The sequence below is a fragment of the Monosiga brevicollis genome, genomic scaffold, assembly GCF_000002865.3.
Source record: "Monosiga brevicollis MX1 MONBRscaffold_12 genomic scaffold, whole genome shotgun sequence".
NCBI lineage: Eukaryota > Choanoflagellata > Craspedida > Salpingoecidae > Monosiga > Monosiga brevicollis.
The window spans coordinates 940,375-960,567 of record NW_001865049.1 but is presented as its reverse complement, the minus strand read 5'-3'; the positions used below and the strand labels follow the sequence as shown (position 1 = coordinate 960,567).

General features: G+C 57.0%; 5 protein-coding genes across 5 annotated transcripts in view; 3 read left to right on the top strand and 2 right to left on the bottom strand.

Annotated features, from left to right (window-relative positions):
* The window catches only part of MONBRDRAFT_32717 (uncharacterized protein), a gene marked incomplete at its 5' end in the record, with an annotated part of 4,977 nt that extends 606 nt beyond the window's left edge, over window positions 1-4,371 (top strand). Inside the window, 5 exons of the mRNA XM_001746455.1 lie at window positions 71-401; window positions 1,116-2,940; window positions 3,039-3,120; window positions 3,254-3,301; window positions 3,432-4,371. Coding sequence (XP_001746507.1) covers window positions 71-401; window positions 1,116-2,940; window positions 3,039-3,120; window positions 3,254-3,301; window positions 3,432-4,100 — 2,955 coding nt within the window. The 3' untranslated portion in view covers window positions 4,101-4,371. The remainder of the gene's footprint in view (window positions 1-70; window positions 402-1,115; window positions 2,941-3,038; window positions 3,121-3,253; window positions 3,302-3,431) is intronic.
* A 249-nt stretch (window positions 4,372-4,620) lies between these two features.
* Window positions 4,621-6,935, bottom strand: MONBRDRAFT_8836 (uncharacterized protein; the record flags this gene model as incomplete). The annotated part of the gene is made up of 2 exons (XM_001746330.1): window positions 4,621-5,759; window positions 6,812-6,935. The coding sequence occupies 2 exons, from the start codon at window positions 6,933-6,935 to the stop codon at window positions 4,621-4,623; spliced, it is 1,263 nt and encodes a 420-aa protein (XP_001746382.1).
* Window positions 6,936-8,226: 1,291 nt separating this feature from the next.
* MONBRDRAFT_26063 (uncharacterized protein) lies at window positions 8,227-9,393 on the top strand (the record flags this gene model as incomplete). The annotated part of the gene is made up of 1 exon (XM_001746454.1): window positions 8,227-9,393. One exon carries the CDS (start codon window positions 8,227-8,229, stop codon window positions 9,391-9,393), a length of 1,167 nt encoding a protein of 388 aa, XP_001746506.1.
* Window positions 9,394-11,501: 2,108 nt separating this feature from the next.
* On the top strand, window positions 11,502-12,041 carry MONBRDRAFT_8834 (uncharacterized protein; the record flags this gene model as incomplete). Its single annotated transcript, XM_001746453.1, has 1 exon — window positions 11,502-12,041. One exon carries the CDS (start codon window positions 11,502-11,504, stop codon window positions 12,039-12,041), a length of 540 nt encoding a protein of 179 aa, XP_001746505.1.
* A 2,132-nt stretch (window positions 12,042-14,173) lies between these two features.
* Window positions 14,174-20,193, bottom strand: part of MONBRDRAFT_37367 (uncharacterized protein) — a gene marked incomplete at its 3' end in the record, with an annotated part of 8,041 nt that continues 2,021 nt past the window's right edge. Inside the window, exons 5-19 of the mRNA XM_001746329.1 lie at window positions 20,059-20,130; window positions 19,731-19,967; window positions 19,509-19,636; window positions 19,204-19,387; window positions 18,752-18,925; window positions 18,180-18,647; window positions 17,976-18,074; window positions 17,790-17,866; window positions 16,146-17,688; window positions 15,895-16,017; window positions 15,428-15,779; window positions 15,156-15,280; window positions 14,769-15,042; window positions 14,560-14,650; window positions 14,174-14,459 (exon numbers count right to left, since the gene is read on the bottom strand). Of these exons, the coding sequence (XP_001746381.1) occupies window positions 14,174-14,459; window positions 14,560-14,650; window positions 14,769-15,042; window positions 15,156-15,280; window positions 15,428-15,779; window positions 15,895-16,017; window positions 16,146-17,688; window positions 17,790-17,866; window positions 17,976-18,074; window positions 18,180-18,647; window positions 18,752-18,925; window positions 19,204-19,387; window positions 19,509-19,636; window positions 19,731-19,967; window positions 20,059-20,130 (4,233 nt within the window). The remainder of the gene's footprint in view (window positions 14,460-14,559; window positions 14,651-14,768; window positions 15,043-15,155; window positions 15,281-15,427; window positions 15,780-15,894; window positions 16,018-16,145; window positions 17,689-17,789; window positions 17,867-17,975; window positions 18,075-18,179; window positions 18,648-18,751; window positions 18,926-19,203; window positions 19,388-19,508; window positions 19,637-19,730; window positions 19,968-20,058; window positions 20,131-20,193) is intronic.

Genomic DNA, 20,193 nt, shown 5'->3' with positions numbered 1-20,193 from the left:
CCTCCACGTACATTCCCATCATACTTCATCCCTCTAGCTCTCTCCCACCATCGCCCCCTCCCTCTGCTAGTCAGTCCCCCGAATCCACACTCTCTCACCCAAGTGTCCTCCTCTCTCTCGTCATTTTGTGCTGCAAGTGACGACTTTCACACACACATATGATACACACACATCTCTCTCTCTGTCCTCTCTCTTTCTGTCTCTCTGTCTCTCTACTCTCTCTTTCTCTCTCTTCTCTCTCTCTTTTCTCTCTCTCTCTCTCTTTTCTCTCTCTCTTTTCTCTCTTTTCTCTCTCTCTGACTCTCTGACTCTCTCTGACTCTCTCTGTCTCTCTCTCTGTCTCTCTGTCTCTCTCTCTCTCTGGCGGACGGGACGGGGATCAACTACCCCCGACTGCCCCGGTGTTGGACTGCCGTCCTGTCCTTGTGCATTTGCCCAAACGATCCCCCCTCCCCTCCCCCGGCCCTTTACAACCCCCGCCGTCTTCTTCTTCTTCTTCTTCTTCTTCTTCTTCTTTTTCTTCTTCCTCTATTTCCTCCTTGTCGTCCTCCTTTCCCCCTCCACGACGACCTCGCTCCGTGTGTGTGCCCTCCTCCGCCTTTTTATTTTATTATTTTTTCCGGCATCGCTACCCGAGTTGCCGACGTCTTGTCTTGTCTCGTCTTGTCGTCATTCGCGCTTCAGCTGCAAGTGTTGTCGGATACGATACCACATCTACCTTCGTCTGACCTGGTGCGCAATAGACAGCGCTCAAGCCCAGGCGTGCACACACATAGAGCAGACTGCCTGACGACAAAAGTCTGGCTGTCACGACACGTTCGATTTGGATTTGTTCGTCGCGTTCCTCGACATTACCCCCGCCCTCCTCCTCCCTCGGGACGACGGCGCCTTTCTATCACCGAGCGGCAAACGACCGCCGGTTTGCTTTTCTTCCCCCCTCCCGGCCGCACCTTGCCGGATACACGACCTCTTTCCTGGTGGTGGACCCCCTGAGCCGTGGCAGTATGTGCTTTCAGGTAATCATGTCCTGCTCTGCTCTGCCAGGTTGCCTTGTCGAGCCCCCTCCCCACATCTCAATGGATATCTCACCTGGCCTCTCGTCCTGCCCTTTACAGGTCGTCTAGCCGCGAACGCCACCCCTGTCAATCTCTGCTTTCTGTCCACATCACCCACATACGCAAAGACCAGACACACATCCTTCAGCCGACACCGCCTGCCCACACAAGGCACGCCCTCCCCTAAGAAAATGGACGTTGAGTCAATGCACATTCCCGTCTCCCAGACCATCTCGGTGTCTGACGGGAGCCCGCTGTTACAGCCCATCCCCAAGGACCTGCATCACACCAACATGGAGAAACTTCTCCACCTACAAACCCAGCACCAGGTCCATCAACACCAATTTCAACGACAACAGCAACAACAACAACAGCAACAACAGCCTGCCCCCGCCCACCTCCTACCAGCTCCCCAACAACAACCGTCGTTGCAAACTGGCATGTCGGCCTTGGACCCCCACATGTTTCAGGAATTCCGGCACGCGCTCCAGCAGCAGCAACAGCAGCAGCAACAGCAGTCTCTGGGCTTGGTGGCACCATCCTCCTCAGCGCCTGTGTCACATGTTACCCACGCCCTTCCCATATCTAGCGCCTATGGCTCTGCGGGCTGTTCGCCCGCGACCTCCTCGCAAGCTAGTCAACAGACCGTGCTACCCGCTTCTTCAATTCACACCTCACAACCACCGCATCAGCTTCAACAACAGCAGCAACAACAACAACAGCAGCAGCAGCAGCAGCCACCCGGACCACCAGGCAATGTAGCTTCAGTTGGCGGTGGACAGCCTCAATCCCAGGCCCAGGGTTTGGAACAGCAATTTCAACAACTGACCCCGCAACAACTGCAGCATCTGCACAGGCTCGCGACCCAGAGCCAGGGCGCCGCTGCTCACAACCTTTTGCCACCGCAGAGCTTGGGCAGTGTCTCATCGCAGCCCTCGTCAGTCGCAGCCGCTCTGCAGCAAGCCGTAACACAACCAGGCCACTTGCAAGATTTTCAACAGCTTCAACAGTTGCAGCAGCAGCAGCAGCAATGGCAAAGTCATCATGACCGACAACAACAAGAGCAACACCAACAACAACAACAGCAACAGCTGCTACTCCAACATCAATTGCTTCTACTCTTACAGCAACAGCAACAGCAACAGCAACAACAACAGCAACAACAGTTGGGCGTTCACGCTTCCCAGCTAACCGCCCTACAACAGGTAGCCCGGGACACGCGTGTCAGTGGTGCCTCAACTTATCAAGGGGGTTTGCCCAATGCCAGCATGCCCAGTGCCTCGAGTGGCAACTCGGCCTCCTTTTCGGCACGATTGGGTCGCCCAGCAGGTCGCAGCCGAGGACACTCTACTGGTAGCATTGTAACCAATCCCGAGTATCTCAATCCAGCGGCCTTTGCCGCACAATTTGCCTCAAATGGCTATTTGGCAGACCAAGGCGCCGTGTCGGCTGGCAGCACCGACTTTCTTTCCATTTCCGGGGGTGCTGAAATATCAGCCAGTCTCTCGCCCCAAGACTCTATCCGCTCCAATAACAAGAGCCCGGCACATGACTTGGAACACTACCGTGATGACTCGAACAATTCCACCAGCTCTTCGCGAGCCGCGTCTGTGGCAAGCCGCCGCGATAGCAGCATCGCACCCCTTCGTTCTGCATCCCGAGAACAGCGTCGTAGCATAAGCCGTCGCCGGACTCACTCGGCGGGTGCTGCCCTGGCGCAACGCCCCACCGCTGAAACGCTCCGCAACCAACAACAGCAGCAACAACAGTTTCAACAACAGCAAAAACGCCGTAGCCGTGGTCGCTCCACTGGTGCCATCGGTGCTGAGCTGCCTGATGACTCAACAATCCAGCGTGCCGAAAACATTAGCAATGAGAGCATGTCGTACGTTCACTGCACAACCCACTGTGTATCACCCATGTCTCAGCCCCACCCGGCCTTACCCCGACCCTCATCTCTATTCTTGCTGCACCCATGCCCAGCCCCGCTAGCCTACGGTCACTGCTCTTACGCAACGATCTACCAGCAGACAAGTACCCGTGTGGTCCTTTCTGTACAAAGAAGGTAAGCCTTTGATCTAAGCCTGCTTTTGTGTTTCTGTGCGTCGCTGTGATTCCAGCCAGGTTGTTTGCCCGGTTGTTCATGCTGCCAACCGTCTCTCACACTTTTATTCCTGTCCCCTTTCTTTCATCAACAGGAGCATACCTGCGTGTTCTGTGATAAAAACTTTCCCAGTCACAGCAAGGTTAGAAGAATTTTTTTTTAAAATTTTTTTCCCCACCATGCAAGCCTGCCTTGCTTGTTTTCTTGTTCACTCTCCCCACTCGCCATGTTCATTGATGGCCTCACTTTGCATGCCCCATGCCACGCCACAGTTGATCCGACACGTGCGCATTCACACCAAGGAGAAGCCCTTCCTTTGTACCATTTGCAATACGCGTTTTACTCAAAACTGCAGCTTGCGGACGCACTTGCGCAAGCACACCGCGGCGGATCACAGCCGCATGCTGGCCATGCTGGGAACGGATGCCCTTGCTTCGCCCGTGGGCTTGCAAGCGTATCAAGAGCATTTGTCAGAGGACAACGCGACTCAAGCCCAATTCGCCTATGGCCTGGATGGTCTCGCTCAAGGCGTTCAGGACTTGGACTTTGAACAGGCTGAATCAATGCAATCTCTCATGTATCAGCAGCAGTCACATCAGCAGCAGCAGCAGTCACATCAGCAGCAACAACTTCAACAATTTCAACAACAACAACAACAACAACAACAACAACAACAACAACAACAACAACAACACTTTGTTTTGTCTGCGCAGCAGCAACAGCCTCAGTTATACTCGCAGCAGCCAGATGTTAATCATGTTCAGCAGGCTCAGGCCAGCATGCCTGGCTATGCAGGAGAGGACGCGATGCGACGGCTTTTTCAAGGACTCGGCACATCCTTTGATGACCCCCTCGGCCATCTTGAGGCATCGCTATCCTTTGATGAAGGACAAGCCCGTTTTTTGCCCCTTTGTAGCAACTGTGTGACTCACGCCAAGTGATTTTTTTTTTTAAAATCCGATCAAGTCAGCCTCGCGTGTCGCTCATCTATTCTTGCCTCTTGACTTGTTCTTCCCCTTTCGTACCGGCGGGGCTTCTGTGTGTGTGACGGTGAGGAACGTGTTCCATATTATTTTTTCCTCCGCTTGGGCCTGTGGCCCCATTTTATTTTTGTTCGTCAACAGCGCGTGGGTCCTCTCGGCAGCCTTGATATGCGTGCAGCTTGCGACCCTTTCTTGCCAGTGTTTAAAATGTGAATTGACCCAAGGCAACTTTCTGCTCAAGTGGTTTCAATTACTGCGGCATGGCGCTCAGCGCCGGAAGGAGAGAAAAGGAAAGCTATACGTGTGAGTGTGTGAGTGTGAGTGTGTGTGTGTGTGTGTGTGTGTGTGTGTGTGTGTGTGTGTGTGTGTGAGTGTGAGTGTGTGTGTGTGAGTGTGAGTGTGTGTGTGTGAGTGTGAGTGTGAGTGTGAGTGTGAGTGTGCGCGCACACACACACACACACACAATCATGGCGAAGGCTCACAACGTCACCTCGGCGATCCACGACGCCCAGTGGGCCTGGTGGGCGCAGCGGGGACATGAATGTCGCAGTGGCACCAGGCGCGTTTCGGATGGGCTTGACTGGCCCAGAGGGTGGACTGCGGCTTGGGCTGCGCACAACAGGTGGGCGCGATATGTGCAGGTGGCATTGAGACACACGATACAGAGTTCCTGATACACCGACTGGTGACAGTGGCCACAGGTTTCGCCAATGGCACCGTGCACATGGCGAGCTGTGACCTCCTGATGAGGGGCGACATCATCAGGCCCATCCTCGTTTCCATCTGTTGTACCATCATCGGCACTGTCGTCAACTACATCAACATTGACAGCTGCGGCCTCGTGGTTGTCGGGGGATTCAAATTGATGATTGTCATCGCGATCGTCGCTGTCGAGGCGAGGATCAACTCCAAACTTGTTTTGCTTCGTTGGCTGCGGCGCGAGGGCGCCAGGAGTGGGTGCTGCGCTGCTTCCCGTTGACGGCGGCACGGAACACGAGCTTGGGTGGGGCCCTGCCCCCGACTCCTCAACGCTCGGGGCGGCGAGATCGAGGCGACCCAGCCCGGTAAAAAAATCGGGAGCCTGGGCCTGTGCGGCAGCAGCGAGACGCCAGGCGTGGTGATCAGCCGCCAGCGCCGCACGCTGGATGGTTGAAGCAGCGGCGGCAGCGTTGTTCAGCTGAAAGAGGGGGTCTTGCAGATTGCCCGAGCGTGTGGTGAGAAAGGGTGGAAGAGCTGACTGGCACTGGCAATGGCGTTGCCAGATGTTGCTCCACTTGTCGGCAATGTCGGGCTGAAGCCAGCACAGAGTCAAGGGTTGATCCGACCAGGGGACGGTATAGAGCATGGCGGCAAGGGTGTGTAGCTTGGCCGTGAGCTGCATCTGGGCGGCGCGGGAGGCTGGCAAGTCCGAGCGGACGGCGTCACGAAGGCGGCGCGACTTGAGAGGATGTTGCCAGGCCCACTCAAAGCGAAGGGCCGCAACTTTGTTGGGGAACCCGTAGACGATGGCAGCCATGTCCCAGCTCCCCTTGGCTCTTGTTGTGCGAACGGCGCCACCGCCTATTTCCGAGTTGTGCTGCCGGAGTCGACGCACAGGATCGGTGGTAAAGCCAATATCTAACCACAGGCGGACCGGCAAAGCCGTGAGCGGCAAGGTTCGTGTCGGGGTGCGCCGAGCGGGGACACGCATTGGCTACGCACAGGTTCGTCGGCGATGCCGTGGATCCTGGCCCACCAGAAGATAGCAGCCCAAGAACCTCATGCTATCGGTGAACCAGCACCGCGGAACCAGCAGCAGACCCGCCCCTCCTTGCGTGGAGCCAAGTGATCACCTGTCCCAGACCAAACGACGAGGGTGCCATATGACGTCGGGCATCCTCAAGATGTTCACGACACGTCGTGTGATCATCACCAGCCCACCATCACCGTCGACGACGACGACACGGGGACAGGTGTCACTCAATCCGCTCTCTCCCTCTCTCGCTGTCTCGATGTCGTCGTTGGGACGGTGTGTGAAATACGGTGAAATGGCAGGCAAGAGGGGACTTGGGTCAAGTGTATGGGCTTGGAAAGCGTTAAGGCTGTGTGTGTACAATAACAGCCGGGCCGGGCCGGGCCGGCTGCCGTTGACGTGAGATGAGGTGATGGGCTGTGTGTTTGTTTACTCGATTGTTGTTGGGACAGCCAACGGAACCCACTTAGAATAGCTTTGACAGTTGGCAAGACAGGGACAGAGGCAACTCCAGCCACACACAAGTGCGTCCACACTCGTGAGCCATTGGGCCACACTCCATCGCGTCACACTCACATACACAAACCAGCTCATCGAGTGCGCACAGGGAGAGATCCCGGTGACGACTCAATGAGACCAACATAAACTCCCATCAGGAAATAAACGTCCATAAGCTTCAAAGGCCATCCAGGTCACATCACCCCGCGGTTCAACGCGCTTGAGCGATCAGGACAAGGAAGGGCCTCAAGAGGGACGATGAAGAATGTAAAAAAGTCAACAAGTAAAACGGACGAACACAACGACACGATACTGAGGCAGTACAGCCTTTACCAAGCTAAGACATGGAATAATGACTTGGCTTAGAGGCGGCCGCGGAGGTCGTTGCTGTCACGGGGCTTGAAGACATCCTTCTCCTTGTAGCCAAACATCTCCTCACCCTGGAGACCAAGAAGCTTGGTGTTCTGGGTGGGCTGGATGTTTTGCCAGGGGTAGGTGTTGTCCGATGACCAGCTGAGGTAGTGGCCCTTCATGTTGACGCGGGCAATGTAGCCACCGGCCATGGCGCAACCACCAACGACGCACGCCAAAAGGGGCGCAAGCTATATCAAAAGCGAACAAAAAAAAAGAAGACAATCACGAGTGGCGCTTGTGAGGTTAATGCCTGCTGTTGCTGCTGATACGGGGTGGCGGTGGGTGCTAATACGGGTAGGCACGAGAGCGTCGTTCAGAGGCCAAAACTTACAACAATGTTCTTCTTGAGGAACTGGGCAACCGACATGATGGCGACTTTGGGGAAGAAGGAAAAGAAACCTGATGGAACTTGACAACAACTACACACGCACAAACGAGGTCGCCGTAAGGCAAATGCAGGGTGATGGTGAGATGAAATAACCGGACGCATATGCCCCGAGTTGCCCACCACAGGTCAGGCCAACATCAGGCCAACATCATAGAGCGTGCAACGCCACGCCACGCCACGGCACACCAGACGACAGGCGCGTCAAGTACATCCACCCCCAAACACACACGCAAAGCGCCCACAAAGCGAACATCCGTCTTCCCCCCTCCCATGCACATCACACCAACAGTAACAACAACAACAGCACCCCCTGCCTCCATCTGGCTGCCATATCCATCAGGTAGTCAAGAGAGAGAGAGAGAGAGAGAGCAAGAGAGAGAGAGAGCAAGAGAGAGAGAGAGAGAGAGCAAGAAGGGGGGAAGGATGTGGTACACGTACCAACAATGAGGAGTAAAATGCCACCGCCACGTTCTCTCTCTCCCTTTGTATCCCTCTCTCTAAAAAACTCTCTTTATCCCTCTCTCTCTCAAAAACTTTCTTTATCTCTCTCATCCCTCTCTCTCTCTCTCTGTCTCTCTCATCTCTCGTCTCTCATCTCTCGTCAACGTCCAAATAATCTCAATAATCTTCACCTTATTGGCTTTGCTTTAGTAGATGACGATCACCATCACAGCGGGAGAACAAAAGAGAACCAAAGGAAGTGATGACGTTGGAGGTTGGAGGATGACTCAAAGGGCGAACAAGCTTAAACCCGGTCGTCCAACGTCAACTGCTCGACGCTATGACGTTGATTGTATGGGGGTGCAGGTATTTTTCTCCCTATTCTTATTCAATGACGAAAGCCCAAAGGTTGATGGCGTCAAGCTTCTGCGCACCTGCTTGATCACGATGCCCCCATCAAGCGCCACAACAGCAGTTGTACACGTCCGCTTCATTTCATCTGACATTTAGCGTGCTGTCTCGCCCATATCGTCACTGCATTCGTGTGCACGATCGCTGTGGGCCGTGAGCGCTCTCTCATCGACGGCAGCGACGCGCAGGACAGCGCAGTGATGGTGGGTGCACGGGGGCAGCCGCTGTGCGGCTTGGCTTGCGTCCTCGTGACACTGGTATGGGTGCAGATGATTGGAAGCATGGGGGGTGCCGCGATTGGGGCCAACGCGTTGCGCGCGGTCAACGTGTCCAACACCGCGCTGCCGCGCGATCAGCTGGGTCAGCGCCTGCTCACGGGCGAAGCCGACGTCCTCGAACATGAGGGCACCTACTATTTCTATTTCAACAATTGGGGCGGGTGCCCGGGCGTTGACTGCTGCGCCACCGGCAACTGTGCCACCTGCTGCTTCACCGCCCGCCCCTACACGGATCCCTGCGTCTACACGGCCAACCACACGGTCGTCGTCTACGCCACGCAGGACTTTGCCAACTTCACCTACCTCGGTGTCGCCCTTCCCACCTCAGCTCGCCCCGAACCCCGCATCGAGTTTCGCCCCCACGTCGTTTACAACGCCCGCGACGCCCGCTTTGTCATGTGGTATGAGAGCCGCATCATCGGCGGTGCCAGCATGTACGCCGTGGCCGTTAGCGAGACCCCCCAGGGCCCCTTCACCACGCTCACCGAAAACGTTGCCATGGCCGGCTCGGGCCGCATCGGCGACTATGATATTTTCGTTGACGATGACGGCATCGCCTATCACGTGCGCACCGGCTTCGTCGTCGAGCAACTCACCGCCAACTATACGGCCAGCACCGGCAACTTTACCACCTTCTCCACCCCGCAAGCCGCCGAAGCCCCCATCATGTTCAAGCGCCAGGGCACCTACTACATGATTGCCGGCACCGGCTGCTGTGCCTGCCGGGGTGGCTCCACCATCTATCTCTTTGCTGCCTCGCACCCCTTGAGCACCTACACCTATCTCGGGGACTTTGGCAGCAACACCACCCATGCCTTTGATCCCGCCTCCCCCTGGAACTACGTCACCCGCAGCCAGCCCACTGCCGTTTTTCGCGTCCCCAGTCCCACCCGTGCCGCCTCCATGGGATCGGAAACCCTGTCCCACGACGACCAGTACATCTTTCTCGGTAATCAGTGGGTAACGGCCGCTGAGCCAGGCCACCCCCGCAATCACGACCTGCTCTACTGGAGCCAGCTCTCCTTCACCGCCAACAACTCGATTGAGCACCTCCAGTGGCAGGACGCAGCCACCATTCATCTCCCTTGAGCTTTCTCCGCCAAGCGGACTCTTCATAATACCGGCCGGCGCGCGTCCGTCCATCGCTCCCCAACAGTTGAAAATTTAGCTTCAATTATGTTCAGAAATGCAAGGCAAAGCTCCCCAGGCATTTCGGCACCTGCTAAAGAGATAAGAGCGAGAGAGCACGAAGAAATAGAGCCAGAAGAAAAAAAAAAAAAAAAAAAAAAAAAAAAAAAGAGCAAAGGGACCCAAGGGACAACAACACAACGTCACCGGTCCCCTCGCCGTCGACCTGATACGGTTCTCATCCTTCACTTGCGATGGAAGCCCCGCCCCACATGGCTTAGGAACGGGCGCGCTGAAACCAGTTTTGCAGAGCCTCCACCCACCGCCGACGCCGCTCCCGAAACGTAAAAGCGCCATCCGCATCTGGGGCCTCCCATACCCCGAGTTGTCGCATACGGGCTCCAGCCTCGGCCTCCATGTATCGAGCCAGCTCCGATTCACTCACCAAAGGTAAGCCAGACGATTGAGTATCCTGTCGCTTTTGTTCCGCCACATCTGTCCGGGCTGCCACCTGATCATAATCGAGGCGCGCCGCACCCTGGCCCAGCAGCTCGAGAGTCACATCTCGCGAACGGCTAAACAGCGACGTACGCGCCTTGATGCGCCCCACCAATCTTGCCGTCAGGGGCGAAGCATCAGATGACGTGACAGCCCCGTTGGCTGAGCGCTTCTCCACATCCGCGACCGACACCCCTTGCCCCGTCTCCTCCTGCAGCGCTGTCGCACCCAATGGCCCCTCAAGGGACACTGTGGAGAGATCGAGATGTACGTGGTGATTGACCCACCGCGCCAGCTGACTGGGTTCAACATCTTTGAGTAGCCAGGGTGCCAACCGAAATGGAGGTACGCCTGGCCGGCCAGTTCGTGGCAACCAGGGCCAAGGGCGGTGATAACACACAAAGGCTGGTGCGTCGGGCAGGCCTGCGGTGGTGTTGGTGGCACCTGTGTGGCGCCGAACCAAGAAGCGACCCGTAGTCGCCCCGCGCTGTGCCGCTGCCAGCACCTGTTCGGGGGTGGTCCAGATGGCTGTCCGATAGGCCTGACGTGCACGATACGCCAATGCCCCTGCCAAGCCTAGCACGCTCAAGTGCAGTGTCCAGCGCACGGCCTGCAAGTGCTCGTCCACCCAGCTGGAAAAGTCGTCAACCGGATTGGCGCCGCTGCTTTTTTGAGGCGCCGGCGACGCCGGCGGCGAGCCGACATCGGTCTCACGCATGACTATAAACCAGCCAACACCAGTTTTCAACCCAGCCAGCCAGTCAGACTCCAATGGCACGCTGCCGCTTTTATCTCGAGCACTTTGTCTCTCTCTCTCTCCTCTTGACCGCCCTCGATCACCTGGAGCCCTGCACAACAAAATCAGAAATAAGTACGAGTGTGTGTGTGTGTGTGTGTGTGATTCACTTTTGATGTGCTGACAATATAAATCTGACAATCGTCACAAGCAGTTTGGGGGAGGACGACCAACAACGGACGGCAGCCGTTTTGAACTGCCTGTACGCCCTGGTCCTGTACGCCCTGTGCCATTAGCCCCTGTGCCACTGCCTGTACGCCCTGTGGCAGTGCCATTAGCCCCTGTGCCACTGCCTGTACGCCCTGTGGCAGTGCCATTAGCCCCTGTGCCACTGCCATTACGCCCTGTGGCAGTGCCATTAGCCCCTGTGCCACTGCCTGTACGCCCTGTGGCAGTGCCATTAGCCCCTGTGCCACTGCCATTAGCCCCTGTGCCTGTGCCGTTAGCCCCTGTGCCAGTGTCTGTACCCTGGACCCGGTGCTTGGTCCCTCCAGTGCCTGTACCCAGTACCCTGTATCCTGTTTGCCTCTGCACCACCAGACGTGCTTTCCGTGTCGAGTGTGTGTGTGTATGTCGACTGGAAGCACGCCCTGTCTGCATTTTGCTGGGCCTCATGCTTGAGGCTTGATCGCTCGCCACAGCAATGGTCCTCGTGACCCTCGCTGGTTCCGATGACTCGATGCATTCTTGGATCGAGCGCGGAGCTTGTGCGTAGAGGCGGATATTGTTGCCAACGGTACTCAAGCGTCAGGTTGAGGCCTTGGCGTCGCAGATCATGTCGACCGTCGGCACACCACCGCCCTCTCGGGCGTCTTGTGAGCAATCACGCCAAACGCGCCTAAGCTTTGACTCGTTGGACACCGTGCTGCATCAGCGTCATTATGGCCACACGACGCGCCGGGTACATGAAGCGCGCGCACGAGCACGCGCGCGCCGTCGACGCCAGTTTGCCGGCTCAAGCATCCATCACTCAACTGAGACTGTGACACCTTCACACCAAAACCCTACTCGCCTCAACGAGTACTTTTTAGCCGCCCGCCGACTCCCTCTCAACCGCGTGATTGGCCGACACAACGAGTACGCCTCTATAGTCAGCGCCGAGACCCGCGCCCATCAACATTGGCACCCACTGCCGTACTCACTGCTCCTCTATCGTGATAGTCTGGTGGTGTTAGGTTTTTCCGCGTGTGGCCGGTACATTATTGCCTACCGGCTCATTTCCCGCGAGCGAGGTGACAAGCTTCGCTTCAACGCCGCGGCACATGGTCGACCCTTACCTTGTCGGATTCTTAGCGCATCATGGCTCACGTCATGAGTGCAACTTTAGATTGGATCACGGAGATTACTTACAATCTTGTCATCTTTCGCTTTTCCGTCCGTGCCACCTCCCGCCTGGTTAGTCTTGAGGAACCCCCACCTACTTTTCTGCTGCCGCTCTTGCCTCGCCATCCTTGGCCAACGGCCCATTGGCATTGGGACTCGCATGACCTCTCCTGTCACGTTTTGGCACATCGTGTGGCCTCTCCTGTCACGTGTTGTCTCATCCTGTGCCCATTTATTTGAGCTGGCAGGTTCTGGAACAACCCCTATGGCGCGGCCAAGCCTTTAATCAACACTTGAGCATCACCTACGCCGAGAGTGATGGACTTGCCGTCATAGTCGGTCGCGCTCAGTGCGTCAACAACCGCTTTGCTGGCCCAGCAATTTGGCCTTCACGGCCTGATGCCTCTTGTACCCAAGGCTCAACTCAGCGAGATTACCCCATCGAAATAGACAAGAACCCAGGGAGGCGGGGGTTTTGCACTACGTCACGCTCGCCGTCGCCTTGGATCCAACACGACCGATTTGGGACGGCGTCGTCCTTTTACATACGGACCATAGCACTCAGTTTCCCTTTCCCCACTTTCGTCCCAGAATCAGGTACCTGCCTGCCCCCGACTCCACCCTGGGAATTACCGATCCAACTTGCGCTGCTGAGCTTCTTACATCGCCCTGGGCTGTTTTCAGCCTTGCCTGTCCGGGTAGCGTGCTTCTCCATGGTGGCCACAGTCTCTTCTTTTTCCGTTTTCAAATTCGCAGTGGCCCCGCACCCGCCTCCATCTCCGAGGATGCACAAACTAGCGTTTTTTCCATTCTACATCCCGGCAGCCAATGTGGCCACCACCAGCCACCCCATGCTGGGCTACATGGCCTGCTTGCCGTGGCCACGGCGACATCGCCCGCCCACAGCGGGGTGGCTGTTTCCGCATCCAGCGTGGCCCAAGGGCTAAGCCTGGCTGGTGATCAAGGAGCATGCTTTTGCCCACACCGTTACGTGGCGCGTGATTGCCACCTCGAGGTGCAATCACGCGTACTACAGCTAGAGCCGCTGATCAAGCCCATCGCCGAGGTTATGCTGCAGCGCGAGGGTCGTCGCTTTGAATACCTGGAGGACTACACGGCGCTACTTCTCAAGGTCTGCGGCGCCCGCTATTGGGGCTTTGCCGGCTCCCAACTGACATCCCGTCTCACGATGCACTTTTTTGTTTAAAAAGTTTGCCCGGAATGAGGGTCGCTTTTGCGTTTGCTTGCGCTGGCAGGCCCACACGACCCCGCATTCCCAGGACGGTGCAAGTGACGCTCTTCCACAGTCCTTTGAGGGCCGTGCCTTGCTGCTCTGGCACGTGGTCCAGGGCAGCGTGGATGCGCGTGGCGTGGCGCGCATTGGTTTGCGGCCCGAGCCTCCCGCAACGCTGGTGTCAGCCTATCCCATCGGTGCCACGACTGCATTGTCCCATTCTCATGCGTGCTCGCAGCGCGAACGCCGCCAACGGGATGAGCACGCCTGGCGTAATATGGTCGAACTTGTCCGCCGTGCCACCGCTACTCAGCCTCTACAGCATTGGGAGCACCCCTTGGCCCTGACCAACAGCAGCATCTTTGATGGGCAGAGTTTGCCCTTCCTGCGGCACCCCCATTGGCCCCTCATCTTGGCTCTTCCAAATGGGCAGCAGCAATGAGAAGTGATTCAATTGCTTGGCAATGTCATCAAGTGAGCCCGGACTCAACGGATCCTGCTCTCAAAGAGGCCCACATCACAGCCTCACTCACACGTCTTACAAAACTTCCACCACATAAATCATTAAGAAGCTACATACAAACCAAAGATATAGGAAGCGCATGCAAACACCAAGTTCAAAGTTCACAAACAGGCAGCACACATGCGATCCTTCCGGTCAACGTCGTCGCTTGGATGACCTTGACGAGATTGTCTGTTGATATGACCCGCACCGTCAAGCAGGACTGCAACGGGTGCGGGGAGGCTCGGGTAAACACACAAACCCAAAACAAAAAAAAGGGGGGCGGGGAAAATCATCCACAATGACACTCAAGGGGAAGGGGAGATGGGAAGAAATAGATAAAAGAAGAAACTGAGAATTCTGCCTGAGAAACGAGGGCGTTCTTCTTTTACGCTTCACGCTGCGTCAGAACAGAAGTTACGGTACGACTGTAGGTACGGCTTGCATGCTCACTCCTGGCAGCGTCAGGACCCGGTTGCCGATCAGAGGCCAACCGCGCGCGATACTCGGCTTGCTCTACATCCTCTTGTAGACGGTTTTGAGTCTGCTGCATCCGTTCGAGGGCAGCCACGAGATCTTTCATGGTTGTTGCATCCTGATGCGCCTCACGGAGGACACGATCTAGCTCACGCTCCAGCTCGCCAACATGCCGCGTGCGTCGCTCCAGCTCAGCGCTGTGGGCAGGTGCAGGAAATGAGCTAGCGCCGGGGTAACACGGCAGTACATTGGCAATTTTGTGCGGGATCAACCTGCTGCCAAATTCAAATGTCTTACCGCAGCTGGTCAAGCTCGGATTTGAGTTGGTCACGCTCCTTGGCGTGCTCTAGGGCCGTGGCTCGCTCGCGCTCAGCTCGACTCATACGATCTATGTGCAAGGTGCGCAGAGTGAGGTGCGCTGGTTTGAGTCAGACTTTGATATCTGTCATGCCCAAGCCAGCACAGAGTCGATGGCATGCACAGACCGACAAGACACGATGACGTACCCTGCAGCGCCTGCTCGGCATCTCGCGCCAATTGATTGCGCTCGTGGCAGAGCTGTAGCTCATCCTGCAGATCGGCGACTTGGCGACGAAGCTGGCCGTTTTGGTCCTCCAGAAGCTCCAAGCGATGCGAGGTATGCTCGAGCAGCTGCTTGGCCTCGGTCAACTCGTCGGCCTTTAGCGATACCTGGTTCCGCTCTTCAGCCAGCTGTCGTCGGATGCTGGCCATATCGGATTCGGCCCGCTGTAGACCATCCCGGTCTCGTGCGCGCAGGTCCTACAAAGCAACATTGAAACCATAGATCAGTGAAAGGCAAGTGCGGGTCGGGTCTCTACGAGCCTGGCTGCGAGTGCCTCGCGCAAGGATTCAATCGAAATGACATGACATACTCCGTATTCATTGAGCCGTCCCTCAATGGCGTCGCGGTCGCGCACGGCATCGGCCAAACGGTCCTTGCACGCAGCCAGCTCGGCTCGCACTGTGGCCAACTCACGCGCCATCGCAGACACCTCGTCTGAAAGCAATGCATACCGCACCACATCCCACCCAAGACCAGACGACCACTCGAATGAGCTCTAAACAGCTGCTCGTCTACACCGCAATGGACCACCACCCTGCCTGATGCGAAGAATGGCCTGGCTGTGGCCCAGTCAAGACGTACCGTTGCTGCGGCGCTCACGCTGGCGATCAGAGAGCTCGATGCGATCCATTTTTGTCTCAAGGTCACGCTGACGCTCGCGCTCTGCCTCCAACTGACCCTGAGCGTCGCTCAGCTGCTGCAGCAAACCCTGCTCGCGATTGCGCAAGTTGGCCAGCTGCTCCTGCAGTCGGGCAATCTCGTTGCGCAGGGCATGTACGTCACGAGCAAAGTGATCCGTATCTTCCTCGGCCTGACGAGCTCGGGCCCGCTCGTGTTCGAGCTCATCTTGAAGCGAGCGCATCGTTACGGTCATCTCCGTGTACCGTGCCTCGCGATCCTGGCCGCGACTTTGCAACTCTGCCTCGGCTGCGAGCTGAGATGCGCCAAGAACATACAAGGACCATTTGGTGAAGCCGCGCACATGCATTGCAGAGCCCATTCTGGTTCAGAGCGGGGGGAAGGGCAACGCGGGGCGTCGGTAACCCTACCTTGGCCTGTTCAAGGCTGGTGTACGACTGAAGCAATTGCTCAAGCTCATCACGCATGTCCTCCACAGCCTTCTGCTCTTCCCGTAAGTGAGATCGCGCCTCACTGAGCTCTGTGCTCAGGGCCTGGATGGATAATGCCCGCGCACACAGGGACGAAAATCAAGCATGAAACAAGTAAGTTAGAAAGGACGCAGAGACAATGCAAGCTTGAGCGTCACCCTGGCCAAACGGAGAAATTTGGTACAACTTACGTCGCGCTCGCGCTGGGTAGTATCGAGGTCACGGAGAGCTGCCTGCAAGGTATCGTCTGAAGAGCGCTGGTCTTCGCTGAGCTGCTCAAACTTTGACTTGAAGACGCGGAGCTTCGCGACCTCTTCATCGCAGTCGCGCAAACGCGCTTGAAGACGACCAACATCACCACCATGCAGATCCCGTGCATTGCGAAGCTCACGTGTGACCTCATCAAGCTGGCGCTGCAGCTCTGAGTTTTGTTGCTGAACACGCGTGCGCTCATGGCCGCAGTTGTCCAGCTCGCCTCGGAGGCGACTGAGATCAAGATCAAGGTCTCGTGCCCGCAGATTCGCGGCCTCGCCCGCATGAGATTGCTCGCGGAGCGCGCGCGCCAGCGCGTCATTGTCATCGTGCAGGCGGTTGATTTCGTGTTCACGCGACGCCAGCAATTCGTCCGCCTGTTGTTTTTGTCGTTGCAGCCGCTCCGCCTCCTCGCGGGTTGCTGCAAGGGCATGTTCGTGTGCAAGACGTTGGTCACTAAGCTGTCGAGCCAAATCGGCGCTGCCCTGACGCTCACGTTGAAGCGCAGCATCCACCTCGGCGAGCTGCGCCATAACGCCGTCGGCTGTGGCCACGGCTCGAGCCAGCTCATCTCGAGCAAGAGCAAGCTCATCCTCCAGCTCGGCCACGCGAACCTGGGTCAGGTCTAGGGTGTGCTGAACTTCTCCCAGAGCTTGAGCCTGCGCCCGGGCAAGCACGAGATCCGAGCGCACTGCCTCGAGCTCGTCCTGCAAAGCTTTGACGGCTGCATCCCGCTCAGCGAGTGAGCTCTGCAAGCGGGCAATGGCCGCACTGCGGTCTGCGACGAGCTGCTTCTGTACCTTGAGCGCCGACTCCAACTCGCGGCAGGTCGTGCTCAGGTTACGCGTCTCTGCTACGTGCTCGCCCGCCTTGCCCTCCGCAGCGGCCAACCGACGGCGCAAGGCATCAGATTCAGCGGTGTGCTGTGACACGGAAATCTGGTGCTGCTGCTGAGTCTCATGCAAGCTACTTTGTAAACCACGAATCTCATCTTCGAGCTGACGCAACCGGGCTTCCAGCGTCTGAACGCGATCGTTGCGATGGCCCACCTCTGCGCTGAGGCGCTCAGCGTCATTCTCTGCCGCGCTCAGAGAGCGTGTCAAGGTCTTGGTCAGAGCCTCCAACTCGCGGACCCGCTGCTGAAGCTCGCCACGTCCCTCGGCATCAGCCAACGCGCGATCAAGCTCATCGGAGAGAGCGCGATTCTGCTGACGGGCATCCCGTAGAGCATTTTCCGACTGGCGCGCCGTGTGGCGCGCTTCCTCGCGCTCGGCCTCGGCGTCTGCGAGTCGGTTGCGGAGCAATTGAAGCTCATCATGCATGCCGGCCAGCTTGGTGTTGTCCTCGGCGTGCTGCGAGCGAATAGTGGTCAACTCTGTGCTGTAACGTTCCTGGGCCTGACCCAAATCGCCGCGAATTTGGACAATCTCATCCTCAATGGTCGCCAGACGCCCCTCGGCGCGATCAGCTCGCTTTTTCCACCTATGACAGGCACAATCGAGGGTGAATCACCGGGAAACAGATGGGAAAGCGTAGATATGCTAGGCCCGGGGCAATACCACAAGCATGGGCAGTGCACATACTTTGCTGCTTCGTCCTCGGCTTCAGCGACAGCCCGCCGCAAGTGATCAACAATTTGCTCGTGCTCTGCCGTAGCGGCCTGGCCCACAAGCGGAAACAGTCAGTGTTGTAACCAATGGCGGGACTGCGCTCGGCCCAACATGTTGTTTGGCCACATTTCTTGGTCGAGGTTGGGCTGCGGCTCTCACCTCGAGCGCTTTTTGTGCAGCATCTTGGGTTTCGACTTTTGCCGCTGCTCGCTGCAATAGTCGCACTTGTTCCTCGTGCTCACTTTGCAATGCCTCGTGCTGCGACACAATGAAGGTGACTCGTGAGCGCGCGCGCGCACACACACACACACACACTGCACAAAAACTCGTCGAGGTCAGACTTGTTGGTCAAGACTGGTGTACCTGCTGCTGGATATCGATCAAAGCTTGCTGTGTGGACAGCAATTGAGCCCGCGTTTCATCAAGGTCGAGACGGGCAGCATTGGCGGCTGTGCTAGCTTCAACCTCCGCACGTTTGGCAGCCTGCAGCTCAACCACAGTGTCACGATAGCGCTGCTGCTCCTGGTTAATCTGTTCGGCATGCTGGCGCATGAGCAAGAGCTCGCGGTCTCGTGCTTGATTGAGCAGCTCCTCGGTCTGGCCTCCATCGGCGGTGCGCGAGGTTGCAAGGGGGGTAGGCGCAGCAGGCTCGGTGGGGCGCGGTGTCACATTGGCAGTGGATCGATGGCGCTGCTCGACTCGAATCTGCTCACGTTCAGCCTCGAGCTGTCGACGAAGCGTTTCAAGGCGAATGCGCTCGGCCTGCAACTCGTGGCGCAAGGATTCAATGCCCAAGGCTTCGCCTTCAGCCAAATTTTGCAAAGACTCGTTCTATGCAATCAGACACATACAGATATGACTCAAGAGAAAAGGAAAGAAGAAAAAAGGAGATTATATTGCCCGCAGCAGGATGTTCAATCGTTTCATGAACGTACGAGCGTGTCATCGACCGGGCCCGTGCGGTCACGCAAACCATGCCCGCTGACGTGCAAGGATCGCAGCGTGTCGTCTCCGGGTGCAAAAGAGCGATTGCTTCGCGCAGGCTCGTTGTCCGAAGCGCGCAAGGTGGTGGTCGTCAGCTGTGCCTGCTCCAATTGCCGACGCAGTTGCTGGCAAATACGCGCGCGGCATAAGTGATGTGTAGCGAACCAAAAGGATTACCAATTCATGACGAGATACGGCCAAAAAGAATCAAATAAGAATCAGCATAAGAAGTGGGGCGGCAGCAAAGGAGGTCACATACCTCGACCTGGCGGTGGAGGGTGGCATTATCCGTCTCCAGCATCTGCATGCGCTGTTGATCGCGCGAGGCGAGGATATGAGCGGTGAAAGCCATCATTGGATTTACCAGGACGGCATTGAAGGAGAAAAATCACGGGCTACGTACATCAGCCCGAGGATCCGCCTGAGGCGTTCGTGAAGCAGTCTGCTCGGCATGCTCCTGCTCCCGGCGGCGCTGGCGCTCCTCCTGCTGCATGGCCTCGATTTGTTGCTTGTCGCGCTCCAAGTCGTTGCGCAGGGCGTTGATTTGCAAATCCCGATCAACAAGCTGGCCCTCCAGCTTGGCAACACTAAGATGAGGGCAAAGATGCGATGAAAGTAAGAGGAGTCCAGCGCTGTGGCATCCTTGATGGGGTGCCGTGTAGATGAGAGTGTGTCAATGTACTCCGACTGGTCTGATTCGAGCCGTACCGCTTGCGATGATCTGAGGCAGCATTCTCAGCGGCCTGGCGAAGTGCGGCGAGTTCTTCTTTGAGATCGCCAATGTGACCACGAAGATTTTGATCCTGTTCACCCCAGTCTTGACCATATCGTTGCAACTAAAACGATGCGAATGCCGCCACGGGATGTTGGGGTAAGGTCCTGAACAGAGCAACACCAAAGCACGCGCCGCAAACCGCACGATTGCCGTACGTTTTGTTCATGCTCGCGAGCTTCAACACGTGCTTCCTTGACCATGAGCTCCAACTCGCGGATCCGTTTTTCATACTGAGAGCGGAACGTGCGATCAATGGGGGTGTGATATGGAGCGTAGTCTGGTGAACACGACGAGGCCCGTGTACATGGTGAGGACGGCAGACATACCGAAGCGCGTTGTTGACCCAAGCGTTGCTCCTCGTGTGCAGCATAGCCGTCGATGGCGTTGTGGGCCTGAGAAAATCACAAGAATTTTGAGGAATCACGGCGCAATGCACGGCGTTTGGAGTCTGTGGACACTGGATTGAGACGAGCACACACGCACCTGGCGCAGCAATTCGTCCTTCTCAGCAAGCTCGCGCTTGGTTTCCTCGAGCTGAACCTTTAGCTCAACATTCTGTTGTTGGCAGGGTTGAGGTTGGGTGAGGGGGGGGGGGGGGGGGGGGGGCCTTTAAATCCC